Genomic DNA, 13,327 nt, shown 5'->3' on the forward strand with positions numbered 1-13,327 from the left:
TTATTAAAACTGTGACAAAATTCTATCGACATTTATATCCGGATAATCATTACAACAACAATAACAAACGGAGACAATCTTACGCAAGTGGAAATGCGAACCTACAATAAAACATCGGTCACATTATCCAATCACAGCACCCCACGGTGGATCAATTTAATATTAATGGCTCTGTGAAGAGCGAACATGAATATTTATGGACAGTATTCGTAATAAAATAGTTTTGTATTCTATAGGAATGTAATCCAAATGTAAATTTTATTTTTAAAATTATACAAAAAAGTAAATTGATTTGTTAACTTGAAACCACTTCAAAGTTATGTCTCCTTCTCGATTCGAACCTACTGGTCATTGGGCGTTTTGTTGCAGCTGACGTTTCAATAGAATTTCATCTGTAGTGGTCAGTGCCAAATTAAGTAGGTACGTGAATTTGCAAAGAATATATTAATGAAGTAGGTTAAACAGGTACTTAAACGCTACATAAATTATAGTTAAAACTATTGTGGACATTGTGGTCAAGTGATAATTATCGATAGGTCCTGGTTCTAACTCTCACTGATAAAGGAAAACACCATGAGGAAAACACGATTGGTTTACACAACTACTGTTGCCAGATGCCACTAGTTATCAAGTTATATATACCATTTCCCGATTTTCCTTGAAAGTATGCTCACCGTACACCTATCACGGTAATGGCAGCTACGGCGTCCCCACAGGCACAGTTCCCTTCTGGACTAGGTTGAGACATGACGGAGATCACTAAAGAGTTCCTGCAGGGTTTGCTGGCTGAGGAGCATCCAGACGTCACCATAACAGGGTTCGATGTGAGAAGGTTTTTTTTTATTATATATTAGAATATTTTTTTCAGAAAACAAGGAGACCTCTACACATATAGCCATAATTGTGAATGAGAAAATAAATTCAATTATCCATACCAATGAAGATAGCTCAGGGGTTAACATTTCTTAATTTCTCCTCAATATATTTTACAATAATGAGTGTTTAGTTTCCTTTCCGGCAAAGTCTGTGCCATGATGTGTGACGATGCCAATTCAAAACTTATAAAGACCTAAATCAAAGTTTCAGGTTCACTTAAATCAACATAGGAAGAACATAGGAACTATAAAACAATCCAACTTTATGTAACAAATGTTAAGCGAATTATTTCAGGGTGCTCCAGGCTCGAAACGAGGTGACAACTATACGTCAATGGTCTACAGGATATCATTAACTGGCATCAAAAAACACATTGAACCCGATGGCTCCAGTGAAAAGGATGAACCGTGGGAAGGCTCCATTATCTACAAATGTTTACCAGAAAGCCACGCTAGAAGGGACTATTACAAATCCGACGAACTGTTCTGCAACGAAGTTGCTTTTTATAACAAAATCTGGCCAGCGTTTTCGAAATTCCAATCTTTGTGGGAAAAAGTAAAATATCCATTTAAATCTTTACCAAAATGCTACCTAGCAAGGAATGATTTGGTCGTGATGAAAGATTTGAAGCAATATGGGTTTGTGATGCCGGATAGAAGGCAGGGTTTGACCGTTGAGCAATGTTATTTTGTTTTGAAGCATCTGTCACATTTCCATGCTTTGTCGCTGGCTATGAAGTATCATAATCCTGAAGGATTTTACGAGCTGATTAATGATAAGGATGGTATTTCTGAAGGTTGGTCTACTTAAGTACTTCTTCTTTACCGCTTCGTAGGGTTGGTCCATTTCTTTTCATTTAGTCTCTTGCCTTGTCACTTATCATTCGTTCTATTCATACTGCTTTTAACGCTAATTCATTTTCTGGTATTTCACTATTCATTAATTCACTTATGACTCTGATACTAATTATAATATTGTGTTGATATACGTACCAACTAGGTGATTATTTCAAATGTATCATTTTGTAGTATTCTTCGTCCCAGAAAACGATGCTTACTATAAAGACTACTATACACAAGCGATAAAAAATGCAATAACAATGGTTGAAGAGGAATTGGCCAATTCCGAAGATAAAGACAAATATTTGGAAAAGTTCAAGCAGTTCTGTAGTGAAGATACCTTCTTCCAGTCCATGGTGGACTTGGTTACGCCACAAGAACCGCTGGCAGTGATATGTCATGGAGATTGTTGGACCAATAATTTCTTGTTTAGATATGTGGATGGTGATATTGCTGAGGTAAGTAGTGCGTGTTACCTATCCAAATACTTTTACAGAATCTAGCTGCGCACTAATTGCTCTAAATACCTAAGTAAACCCAGTGTCTAACCTTAAAAGCTGTATGTTACCACTAGGTAGATCATTATCAGGGTATTTTTTGAAAATATTATTTATTTCAGATGTACGTAGTGGACTTCCAACTGGTTCGCTATGCGTCCCCTACCCTGGACTTGGCTTACGTAATGTATCTATGTCTAGACAAGCAACAACGGGCCGACCATCTGTCATCACTATTCGAGTATTACGTTGACGAGCTTCACGCGAGATTGATCGAGATGAGTGATGAGGATTCAGTGTTCCATGGCAGTTTGAACAGAGATGCCTTGTTCGAGATGTAAGTTTTAACAAACTTAGTGTTAGTTCGTAACAAAGTAGAGTAAGAAATCCAGAGTTAACAGTTTCTAAATAACTAATCACCATGAAACATAAAACACGTAGCACGTAATTGTATCTACACGTTCTCTCTTTTTTTAAACGATTTATAGGTACACAATATGGGAAAAAGAGACAGAATGTGGACGTTATTATCGTGCTACGTGTCTGTATATTTCGTGGTTCAACCACCAATGTATGTTTAAAATTAATATATACCTGCCTTCTACAGCTGACGCTAATGTCAACAAAATTCAGATGTGTACACTAACACCACATCATATTCTTGTACAGGTTACAAGATGATTTCAAACGCAGTGGTCGGTTCGGGCTTGGCATGGCGCTTGATATGTACCCCATCATGACCTGTGACAGCGACGAAGCACCTAATGTTTATGTAAGTTGTTTTTACAGCATCAAAAGTAACAGTAATACCAGGTGCTAATTACTATTTTGCCACTTCAACATCAAATAATAACAATATTAGTAATAATAATCATGATAGAGGTTACTTAAAGGCCTTAGAAACGTATGCCCGAACTACATTAGATCATCAACGTAAAAGACATGGGTTTTACAAACTGTTGCATTTTGTTAAACCGTCAAAAATAGTTTGTTAGTATAATTTTATATTTCGAATGAAAATTTTATGATTGTATTAAACGACCCGATTTCAACAGATTCATAAACTGAATAGTAGCAATCAGTTTGGCGCATACTGGCGGTAGTCAGGTTATAGCGTCAAAGTTGCATAGTTACGTAAGTCGCTCTTAATTGCCTATAACTAATTATGTCTGAGATGATGTTTTTAGTATCTATAATATCAGATAAATAGCGACCCGCCACGGCTTCGCACAGGTGCAATATTATGCATATAACATATATACATATAAACTTTCCTCTTAAATCACTCTATGTGTTAAACAGTCGCATTAAAATCCGTTGCATAGTTTTAAAGAGCTAAGCATTATAGGGACAGACAGTGTGAAGCGACTTTGTTTTATAATAATATATAATGTAATGATGTTATTAAGATAATTACTCATATTATTTTCATTACCAGGAAAGTGAGACGGCTTCCGGTAATGGGGAAGCCTGTGTAAAACCTGTGTGGACATCAAATGCGACATGCAGAAGGAAGATGACCGAATTAGTTCAGGAAATTGTAGATGCGGCTTTGATATAATCCTATATCATACACGTATAAAGTTTGGGCTAATAATAAAAAGCCGTGTAGTACCTACCATAATAACAATCTAGAAATAAAACAAAAATCAAGAAAGTTTCCATTTCATCCTGAAAATATGTATATCCCTATACTATTTCCTGAAATAGCCAATACCTGTATTGACAGAGTTAAAGAATCATTGGATTTCTTGTGTTTGAATGGAAATAATTTGTTCATTAGAATAATAACTAAGTAAATTAAAGGTTTATAAGTAGTTAATTTTGTGGTGTTAGTAACAAATGTAAATAATCTTTAGATACTTATAACATTTATTGTGTGTCGTTTAGTAGATAAACATACTTATAATAAAACATTGGTGTTAAAACTTATTTAATAATATGAACATTTTGTGACGTTCTTATAAGTTTATGGAATATATTATATTACATGAAAATCAGATCATACATTGTATGTTTCTATGGAATACTTATAGTAATATATTTCAAAATAATGCCAAATAAACTGGTATAACTCACTGTGTTTTATAAGTAGGTAGGTAGTTTGTAAATAAATACATAACAAAAATAAAAGTAGTTATTTTCAAAAGATTTCTAACTAAATTTTCGCACACGATTTATTCCATTAGACTATGTAAAAAATTGTATAACTATATGATAAATAATTATAAGGACCCGTACTTAATCGTGGCACATTATAGAACATCAAAAATATTTAAATAATTCTAGCTAAAAATATAAAATTTTATCGTACGGGAAATAAACAGATCTAATTCAAATAAATCTAAAAATATCAGTCATTGAAAGCTTCAGATTTCGATGAGATTCTAACGCCTGTTGCACCTGAAGATTTCAATAATATTTTGTTAATTAAAGTTATATTTAATTTTCCTTTTTAAAAAAAATACGAAACGCTCCTTTTTTTCTCGTTCTAGGAAGATTCAAAACTATACCATAATATAGCATGAATCGTTACCTATTTAGAAAAATCATTCACACAACACACTCTTGTATGATATGAGTATATTTATACTCATATATGAGTATAAATTCAATAATTCAATGTCTTTTTAACAATAAGGCACCAGAAAATTCTTAATTATCTACTTGACACTAGCTCTGACTATTTGCTGAGGAGTCAATCGACTTTTGGATGCTTGTGTTGGTCTCATAAATCCTGATGTTCTATTTGTAGTTTTTAAAGGAGGTCTAGAAGTTCCCACTGAGCTGCCTGATGAAGAAGACCTAGACGCTGGCATTCTGGATACTGGCTTTGGAACAGGTTTGGGTGTTGACTTGACTGGGGCTGGAGCTCTTTTCACTGTCGCCACAGAAGCCGAACTATTCAATGAACTCCTAGAACTCCGCAATGACGCTCGAGATGTAGATCTTTCTACACGTAAAGAACTAGTTCTTTTCGGTGTAACGTTTCGTTTTGGATCAAAAGGGGTCCTTGGAGGAGTACGAGTCTCTTTGGCCGAAATTCTCTTTGGGTCGGGAGATTTTGTGATTTTTGGAGTAGGAGAGTCGCATTCGACATTGCAACCTGACGATGCACCCTGTGAAGCACTTTCCGAATTCAGACTTTGTGTTTCTTCAAAACCTTCGTCGTTCAATTCATGTTCACTTTTGACTTTGGAGATTCGAGGAGATGTGGTTCTTTCTGGTGCTTTATGTTCAATTTTAGCATTCATTGATTTCCTATACGCATTCCTTGACCAAACCCCAGTGGGTGATTCCGTCGGAGATTTTAGTTCTCTTATAGCTTTTTGTACATCTTCTTGGTTTATAGAAGTCTGCCGCCTCATTCTCGAGTAAGGTGCTTTTGTCTCTTTGGTTGGTGTAGTTTGGCTTTGGTTTTTGAGTCTATCCTGCCATTTTTTCAGTCTGTTTTCTTTTTCATCTTTAACCACAACTTCAATAGGTCTTGCTACTTCTTGTGGAGCATCTACTGGATATGAGGCTTGGATTTCTAATTTTGTAGGTCTGATAACTTGAGTTTCAGCTACGATTTCAGCAGGGCTTTCAGGTTTCTTTTCGTCTTCTGGAGAACTAGAATCATTATTTCTTTTATATCTTCTCGTTCTTCTAGCTGCTGAGAATCTGTCAAATTGTCCATCGCCCAAAATTTCCTGACATAGGTCTTTCATTTCCGTTTCTTTTGTTTTTTCATTGACGTTATATCTAGAAAGGGACGGTTGGAATTTCCGACAGGGTTCTCTGTCTGGCGGTGGGTTGAATAGTTTCCTTTGAGCTGGTGGAGTTTCAATATTGTCAGCATCAATTTCTCGATCCGTTCTTTCTACTTTGGTGACGTTCTCTTTATCGCTAGTGACTCTGATATCTGGTAGTTTGCGCCTCTCCTCTTCAGTGATGGAGACTAGTGGTTGTGTGGCTTCGATTTGTTGTTTTGATCGTTGTCGCCTGAGGCGTCTCATTTCTTCGTTTTCTTCCGTCTTCCTCCACGGGACTCTGTCTTTCTTTGGCGGTTGAACATCTGTCAATAAAAAAATAGTATTAAGTATGTAACTACTTTCATTTGTTTATAAGTGAAGACTAAAACTATGAGCGAACCTATTTAAGATGCCAATGACAGAAAAAAAACAACTAATATATATAACTAAGAACAATATAAAAGCAATGTATAAGACTGGAGTCAAATTTAGTCAAGAATTTAGATCTTCATATGCAGTTTTTCACGTTATGATCGTCACTAAACAGCATCTGTCATCATCTACAAACTACTAGAAGAAGCACAGCAGTTTTTCGCGTCATGATCGTCACCAAACAGCATCTGTCGGAGCTACAAACTGCAATAAGAATGGCACAGACCTTCGACGGCCTCGAGCGCGCGCACGACGTCGCTGTCGGGCAGCACGGCCGGCCGCCACGCGCGCGCCTCGCTCTCTGCACAAACAAACAAACAAACACCAACACTCACTACTGGAAACTCACTCGAAGCAGACCTTCACGTCGTACTTAATTGATAGTTCATGCTAACTAATATTACAAATGCAAATAAGCATGTAAGTTTGTTTTGTTTCCTCTTCACGACTACTACCAATCATCTTGTAATTTTGCATATACATGTATTTTGAAATATCGAAAAGGACATAGGGTACGTCTCATCCCGGAAAATTTACGCAGACGAAGTTGCGGGCAAAAGTTTATTCATAGAAACAATAAAAATTGTGTTTGAAATTATAGATTATTGAAATTGCACTAGGTTGCAATTGCAAATTGAGAATTCGCTACAGAAAAAGGTAAATTGTTCACAGACACTTTATTAATGGCTCGTCCCGGCTTCGCTCGGGTAAAAACATAATAAATAACTTTAACCTTCCTCGGCCGCATAAAACTTAATGCAGTAAGAAGTTTTTGAGTTTATCACGAGCTCGGCAGAGGCATAACAAGTACACAAAGTAAAAAGGTATACAAAAACAATGTTATGATTGTGATCCAGTGTTGATAGAAAAAGATAAAACAATGGTTGCAATTACCGGAGTCGTTTTCCAAGGACCGCCTGTTGGCCTGCAGCCGTCTCGCTCGCTCTCGTAACTCTGCATCTCGCTTCTCCTCCGCGCTGTTGGCGCGCAGCCAGGATTCTATCTTCTGACGCCATTCTCTGTAAACGTATGCATGGATTGATATGTCTGAAGGTTTCATTAAAAAGATATATATTCATTGGATATCGTCGACGCGCAAAGACGAGGAAAACTAAAATTCAACACTTTTGTCTCATTCTACTTGACACAAACTTTAGCAGTTCTGGATCTCGTATGTTCGACTAAAGAATACTGACTTGGGTTTCGGTTGTTCCGGCTGCGGCGCTGGCGAGGCCGGTGCTCGTGGTGACACCGCCCTCTCTCTTTCCCTTTCTGCCTCTCGTTCTCTCTCTCTTTCTCGTTCGGGGATCTCGAGCCGAGCGCGGATCGGGGCTCGACGGGACCAGGAACGGTCTGAAACAAAAGAATAAGAATACTTAGGGTGAGTTGCACCAGTCTACTTTAACGTTGACTTTAACCTGCGTGACGCTGACGTTTAAATGAAAAATTATGTCATACCAGCATACATAACCATGGGACCTGTTAGCTACATAAAAAAATTCCGAACCAATATATCAGAAATCATTAAAGTAAATATTGGAGAAATTTCCCAATTTGAAATGTCCCAAGTTCGAATCCTACTCATGCGTGATGCTACATCAATTCTGACTAATATATAACTAGTAGTTTTCATGTAAAAAAAAAACTACTTATTTGATGGAGTTCTGCAGACACTCCATCAGTATAATGATCGTCAATTCAGCAGTACAACATGCTACGTCGTAGGAACTCCAGCAGATTCCAGCATCACCTGTGCCTAGGTACCTTATTCTAATTTATTCTCAGGCGCATCACCTAGCTTGGCGGGAAAATCTTCATTTTGTGGCGGTCGATCATGTCACCTCGCTCCCGCTAGAGTAGTATACAAAAGCTCACCAAGGCTGCCCCAAGCGCTCCTCTCCCGAAGCTCCGGAGCCGCTGGTGACGTGTGTCGGAGGAACTCCAGAAGGGACTCCTCATCGTCACCGCCGTTGCTGTTCCTGGAACGGCGACGAAGGCTGCCTGTTGGAGTCACGTCTGAAATGAATTAAGTAGGTTGTTATGTAGATATACTTACTTGGCTGATAAATTTACGAGCCATCAAAATATATTAAAAAATCCTACAAAAGTGAGAAGGATTTAATAAGCTAAGGCTATGGCAATACAAAATAGGCTCAAAACCGGTATACCTAACCTGGTTAAGTAACGGATTAATCAAGTTATTCGTATCTAATTGCTCCACTCCGAGTGGAACATTTTTTTGCAAGTATTTATTTTTCTGGATTTAACCTGGTTTAATCAAGGGTCGCTCAGCGCAGTAGCAGTTAGAGGAGGAAACGAGCAGAATCATTTTGGGAGTAACTAATAATTTGAACAAAATGGAAAATGCTCAGAAGCCGAAAAGTATGGGTTCACTTAGAGTTGAACCGAAATGAAATGGCTCTTTATAAAGTATATATAGAGATGCGCGCTAACTGTTAACCAGGTATCCGAGCTACGTGTAAGATCATCTTAAAATGAAAATTTCGTTACCTGGCGATGGCGAAGGGTCGTGAGGTCTTGACCTCAATGACCTTCGACCAAGTCCGTTGCGGATGTCTAGCAGCAGAGACTCCATGAGGGACTCGCACTCCGACACAGGGGTACTGCATATACTACCACCTGTGGAACAGTCAAATATATAATAGGCATCAGGCAAACAGCCCTTATTTCGGTTACCTATTTAGTTAACTTTACAGTATGCAAACGAGTGGTTGAGCCTTAGAATAAAGCCTTGCCTAAATACCTATATTGATAGTGTTAGGCCGGTTATAAGACTACATAATTACCATTACCTAAGTACCTATATGAAGTTTTATGTGTTCTAAGCGCAAATTTAAAAAATATTAACTCTTTAATTTCAACATGAAGGATGAGAGACAAACCTTTGAAGCGAGCCGCTGCCGCATCCCTTGCTCGCCTTCTCGCCGCGGCCTGCTCCTCGTTGGCGCGGCGCCGCTCGTTGTCGCTCGCGGCCGAGCGGAACTTCAGACAGAACGAGACGAAAATCTGGAAGAAATTGAAGGTTCAAGCCATACTTACATAAATAATAAAATAAATAGATATATTAGGACAAATCACACAGATTGAGCTAGCCCCAAAGTAAGTTCGAGCCTTGTGTTATGGGATACTAACTCAACGATACTATATTTTATAACAAATACATATATAGATAAAACAATCCAAGATCCGGGCCAATCAGAAAAAGATCATTTTCCATCTTGACCCGACCGGGGATCGAACCCGGGACCTCTCGGTTCAGTGGCAAGAACTTTACCACTGCGCCACCGAGGTCGTCAAATGGACAGAGAAAGTAGACCCCGGCATATTTTCCATTTCGCTCAGACAAAAAAGAGATGTGTTTATTAGAAAATGTGAGGAAACGAGACGCTGTCGTCTTTCGTCACTCATCAAGTGCCAAGTCTTGGCAATTCTTTGATTGGGACGGAAAGTTGTATGGAAATCATTTATCAAATTTGGTTATACTTGTCTACATAGTTTTCTTGGTCTTCGATTCCAATTAATATTATCATACGCTGATACGCTGTACTGTATATATAAACCTTCGATAAGTAATTGTGTAAATAACAGTGAAAACACCGAAATATAATTTTATTTATAAAGTTACTCTTCCATTATCCATACCTTAGCTCTTGTACTAAAGTTCACAAAGAAACAAATCTAATGAATCTACAACAACAATATAGTATAGTATATATAACACATGCATTCGTACGGAAGGTATTGAACAAAACCATGCATACCTCAATCACACTCACACAAACAAGACACGTGGCAAAGCGACTCACACGACGCGCCAGCTACCTTATTCTGCCTAAAGTCCGAACCAACTATGGTAAGCGAATCCTCACATTTAAGAGAGCACAGATTTATAATCGGCTACCGTCAGACATAAAAAATATCCAACTTCTTGATGCTTTTAAATACTACCTAGTTATGATTATCTGATTGGTTAGAATGGCGCAGCAATTGGTTCGATTTTTCCATTTTTGTCTTTTTTCTTTTTTAGGCCTAGTTAAAATTACTGTGCTGTTATTTACGGAATAATATGTTCTATTTAAGTGCGCTTTAAACATTATATAGTATTTTTAAATTAATTCTCATGTACGTGGCTATGTGTCTATGAGAATAAAGTTCTTTAAACCGGAAAACTGAATCAAATCCGTATTAGACACAAACAGACGCGCCGGGCGACTTTGTTTTCAATCTTCAAGTAAGTAGTATAGAAAATGAAATGTATGTTGGAACTTTACTTTAAAACACTCCTCCAGCTTGAAGGCCACTGGGTCCTCACAGAAGAACTCGGCGAGCTGTTTCCTCATGCTTTCCACATCCTCCATGTCCTTATTTAGCGCTGACACTTCTTGCTCCGCAACCTGGACGACAAATATGGGAATAATATATAGTCTGTGGTATTTCACAAATCAAATTACAATCTTGTTAGATTTATATTAAAAAATATCAGATTTAAAGGAAACAAACTGTAGAGAACTTTATTGTAACTAAGACAAAAGACATGCATAGGTGTAATTAAGTATATTCTTTCGCTTTTTACTAAGAAGAAATCTTTGATATCCTACCAGATTTCAGTCTACAGAGTCACGTCACACATGTGTAGTGTAGTGTTGGTCATGTAGGGATCACTTTGATACGTATTTGAGAACGACTGTAAGAAGACCCGATCTGGCTACTAGATCTCTTTTTTCAGATAAGGCGTTCTATTATACAGATACTACCTTTTGATTACTTAGCTATATAATATAGGGATGACATGATTGTTGATAGAAACAAGCGGGAAACCGCTCAGATCCAAATTCAAATTAAAATTCAAATTCAAAATTGTTTATTCAATTTAGGATGATATACATCACTTATTGTCGTCAAAAAAATTACTTAAACTAAGTCTACTGCCGGCTTCCAAAGCGCAAGTGAAGAAGAAGCGGCGCAACAAACTTCACCGCAGCCTTTTCTCAAAGGACGTCAATTAACAAATATAGGTCTTATATAAGAGACAGGTAGGAGATTGTAGATCATAATTTTCATCCAATAGAAACTAATTGTTTCCTAGTCCAATCTTTATGATTTTTCCATTCGATCCGGTTTCTTGTCTCATCACCCTTGCCCATAACTTTACAAATATCATCGACTATACCTGTAAGAAATCCCCCATCTGTTCCTTGATGTCGAGCTGCGTGTTGGGCTGCTGGATCTCCTTCTTCAGCAGCCCTATCCTGTTGGACAACGTCTTGATCTCGTTATAGAGCTGCTCCACGCTCGCCTTGGCCGCCTCCTCCAGCACGCGCGTGTCGTCTGCGAAGTGCACCAGTTCTTTGTTCTTGCGCTCGGCTTGCTGCGGCAATGACGGAGAATTGTATTCTTAATTGGCTTACTATTATTTTGTTTTAGATATAACTCACATTAAAAAATCACATACTACTTAATATTACAAATGAGAGATTGTTTTTTTGCCTGTCGCGCTTTTACGATTCTACGAATCAAAATCGGCCATTTGATTACATTTTGAATATTTATTATAGTTAATGTCGCTGCTTGATGTTTGGTGGTAATCAATAATGCACACGGCTCGTCGAAATTTATAAAAAGACCATTATGGTTTGAGGGTAGGTACCTTCTTATTCGCGTGTCGATATAACAACCGAAAACGCTACACCACTGGATACTAAATCCTTTCTTGTCAGAAATGAATGTAAAAATAGAACATTGTATAAAAATGGCACCTCGTAATCAGGATGTAAAGAAAGAATAAAAGAATTACTCCATATTTCTGTGGATTTGCACGAGGCGATTAAGAAACATATAGCCTAGGCAGCTTATAGGCAACAATAGCTATCTAAAGGAAGTCGACGTCAAGCGGGCAGCCGGTTGTAAAATCACAACGGACGCTGCCCAGGGCATCACCGCAATCGGGAACATGTGGAGGAGAGAGTTAAGTCAACTCGACCTCGACCTCGGTGGCGCAGTGGTAAAGTGCTTGCCTCTGAACCGAGAGGTCCCTGGTTCGATCCCCGGTCGGGTCATGATGGAAAATGATCTTTTTCTGATTTGCCCCGGGTCTTGGATGTTTATCTATATATGTATTTGTTATAAAATATAGTATCATTGAGTTAGTATCCCATAACACAAGTCTCGAATTTTGGGGCTAGTTCAATCTGTGTGATTTGTCCTAATATATTTATTATTCATTCAACTCACCATAGCGACGTAGTGCATGAGCGTGACCCCCGGCTTGTTGGCCCTGATGTCGGGCAGCTTGTGCAGCGACGCCAGCTTGACGCCCGCCGCGCCCCCCGCGTACCCCCCCGCGTTCAGGAAGTTGCCCGATATCAACACTATGTACAATATCTCCTGCAGAATTAATGCAAAAATATTCAGAAGTCAGTCCTTCGTAGGCACTTTTGTTGATTTTTACTTTCTCAAAAAGATACTTCCGAAGAAATCTGCTGAAAATAAATGTCGAATGAAAGGGATTACCATTACTGGATTGATATTGAAGATTGTCTAATCACAAAGTGTGAGCGAATGACAATCCTAGATGATAAAATATTTCTGGTAACATCTTCGGTAGTTCTGGTAGAGATTCTAAGTATATCATTACAAAAAGAGTAGAAAATGATATAGAATAGGACTACAAGTATGATGATGACAATGAAGTTCACCTGTATAGCCCTGGAAGACATGAGGTCGTCTCCGGCTACGAGAATGGCGTTGATCGCACTCTCCAAGTAACCAGCCGTTGACGCCCACTCCTCTTTAAGCAGCATACATTCTATTCGGAGTTTGTAGCTGAAAACAAATATATATAAATAAATAATCGAGTGTCAAGAATATCAGTTTCTTGGGTAATAAACCTGTTTATTACCCAAGAAACTAATATTACTATAATTATACT

At 38.0% G+C, this 13,327-nt stretch overlaps 2 protein-coding genes across 4 annotated transcripts in view; one reads left to right on the forward strand and one right to left on the reverse strand.

Moving 5' to 3' along the window:
• Window positions 1-692: 692 nt before the first annotated feature.
• LOC128678103 (uncharacterized) lies at window positions 693-4,214 on the forward strand. Its single transcript, XM_053759422.1, has 6 exons — window positions 693-824; window positions 1,171-1,672; window positions 1,905-2,173; window positions 2,335-2,549; window positions 2,882-2,984; window positions 3,651-4,214. Exons 1-6 carry the CDS (start codon window positions 747-749, stop codon window positions 3,771-3,773), a joined length of 1,290 nt encoding a protein of 429 aa, XP_053615397.1. The 5' UTR covers window positions 693-746; the 3' UTR covers window positions 3,774-4,214.
• form3 (formin 3) overlaps window positions 4,067-13,327 on the reverse strand; it is a 94,281-nt gene continuing 85,020 nt past the window's right edge. For all 3 annotated transcript variants that reach the window (XM_053759420.1, XM_053759419.1, XM_053759418.1), the window contains 11 exons: window positions 13,095-13,221; window positions 12,631-12,783; window positions 11,570-11,767; window positions 10,671-10,793; window positions 9,282-9,405; window positions 8,890-9,018; window positions 8,254-8,394; window positions 7,575-7,731; window positions 7,273-7,397; window positions 6,605-6,679; window positions 4,067-6,269 (listed from right to left, as the gene is read on the reverse strand). In XM_053759420.1, coding sequence (XP_053615395.1) covers window positions 4,876-6,269; window positions 6,605-6,679; window positions 7,273-7,397; window positions 7,575-7,731; window positions 8,254-8,394; window positions 8,890-9,018; window positions 9,282-9,405; window positions 10,671-10,793; window positions 11,570-11,767; window positions 12,631-12,783; window positions 13,095-13,221 — 2,746 coding nt within the window. In that variant the 3' untranslated portion in view covers window positions 4,067-4,875. The remainder of the gene's footprint in view (window positions 6,270-6,604; window positions 6,680-7,272; window positions 7,398-7,574; window positions 7,732-8,253; window positions 8,395-8,889; window positions 9,019-9,281; window positions 9,406-10,670; window positions 10,794-11,569; window positions 11,768-12,630; window positions 12,784-13,094; window positions 13,222-13,327) is intronic.

Source organism: Plodia interpunctella, chromosome 19 (genome assembly GCF_027563975.2).
Source record: "Plodia interpunctella isolate USDA-ARS_2022_Savannah chromosome 19, ilPloInte3.2, whole genome shotgun sequence".
NCBI classification, from domain to species: Eukaryota; Metazoa; Arthropoda; class Insecta; order Lepidoptera; family Pyralidae; genus Plodia; species Plodia interpunctella.

Bases quoted from the DNA above. Each gene is read 5' to 3' on its own strand.
- LOC128678103 (XM_053759422.1), top strand. From the start codon at position 747: ATGACGGAGATCACTAAAGAGTTCCTGCAGGGTTTGCTGGCTGAGGAG. The intron at 825-1,170 runs GTGAGAAGGTTT...GAATTATTTCAG, and splicing joins TCACCATAACAGGGTTCGAT to GGTGCTCCAGGCTCGAAACG. The intron at 2,174-2,334 runs GTAAGTAGTGCG...TATTTATTTCAG, and splicing joins TGGATGGTGATATTGCTGAG to ATGTACGTAGTGGACTTCCA.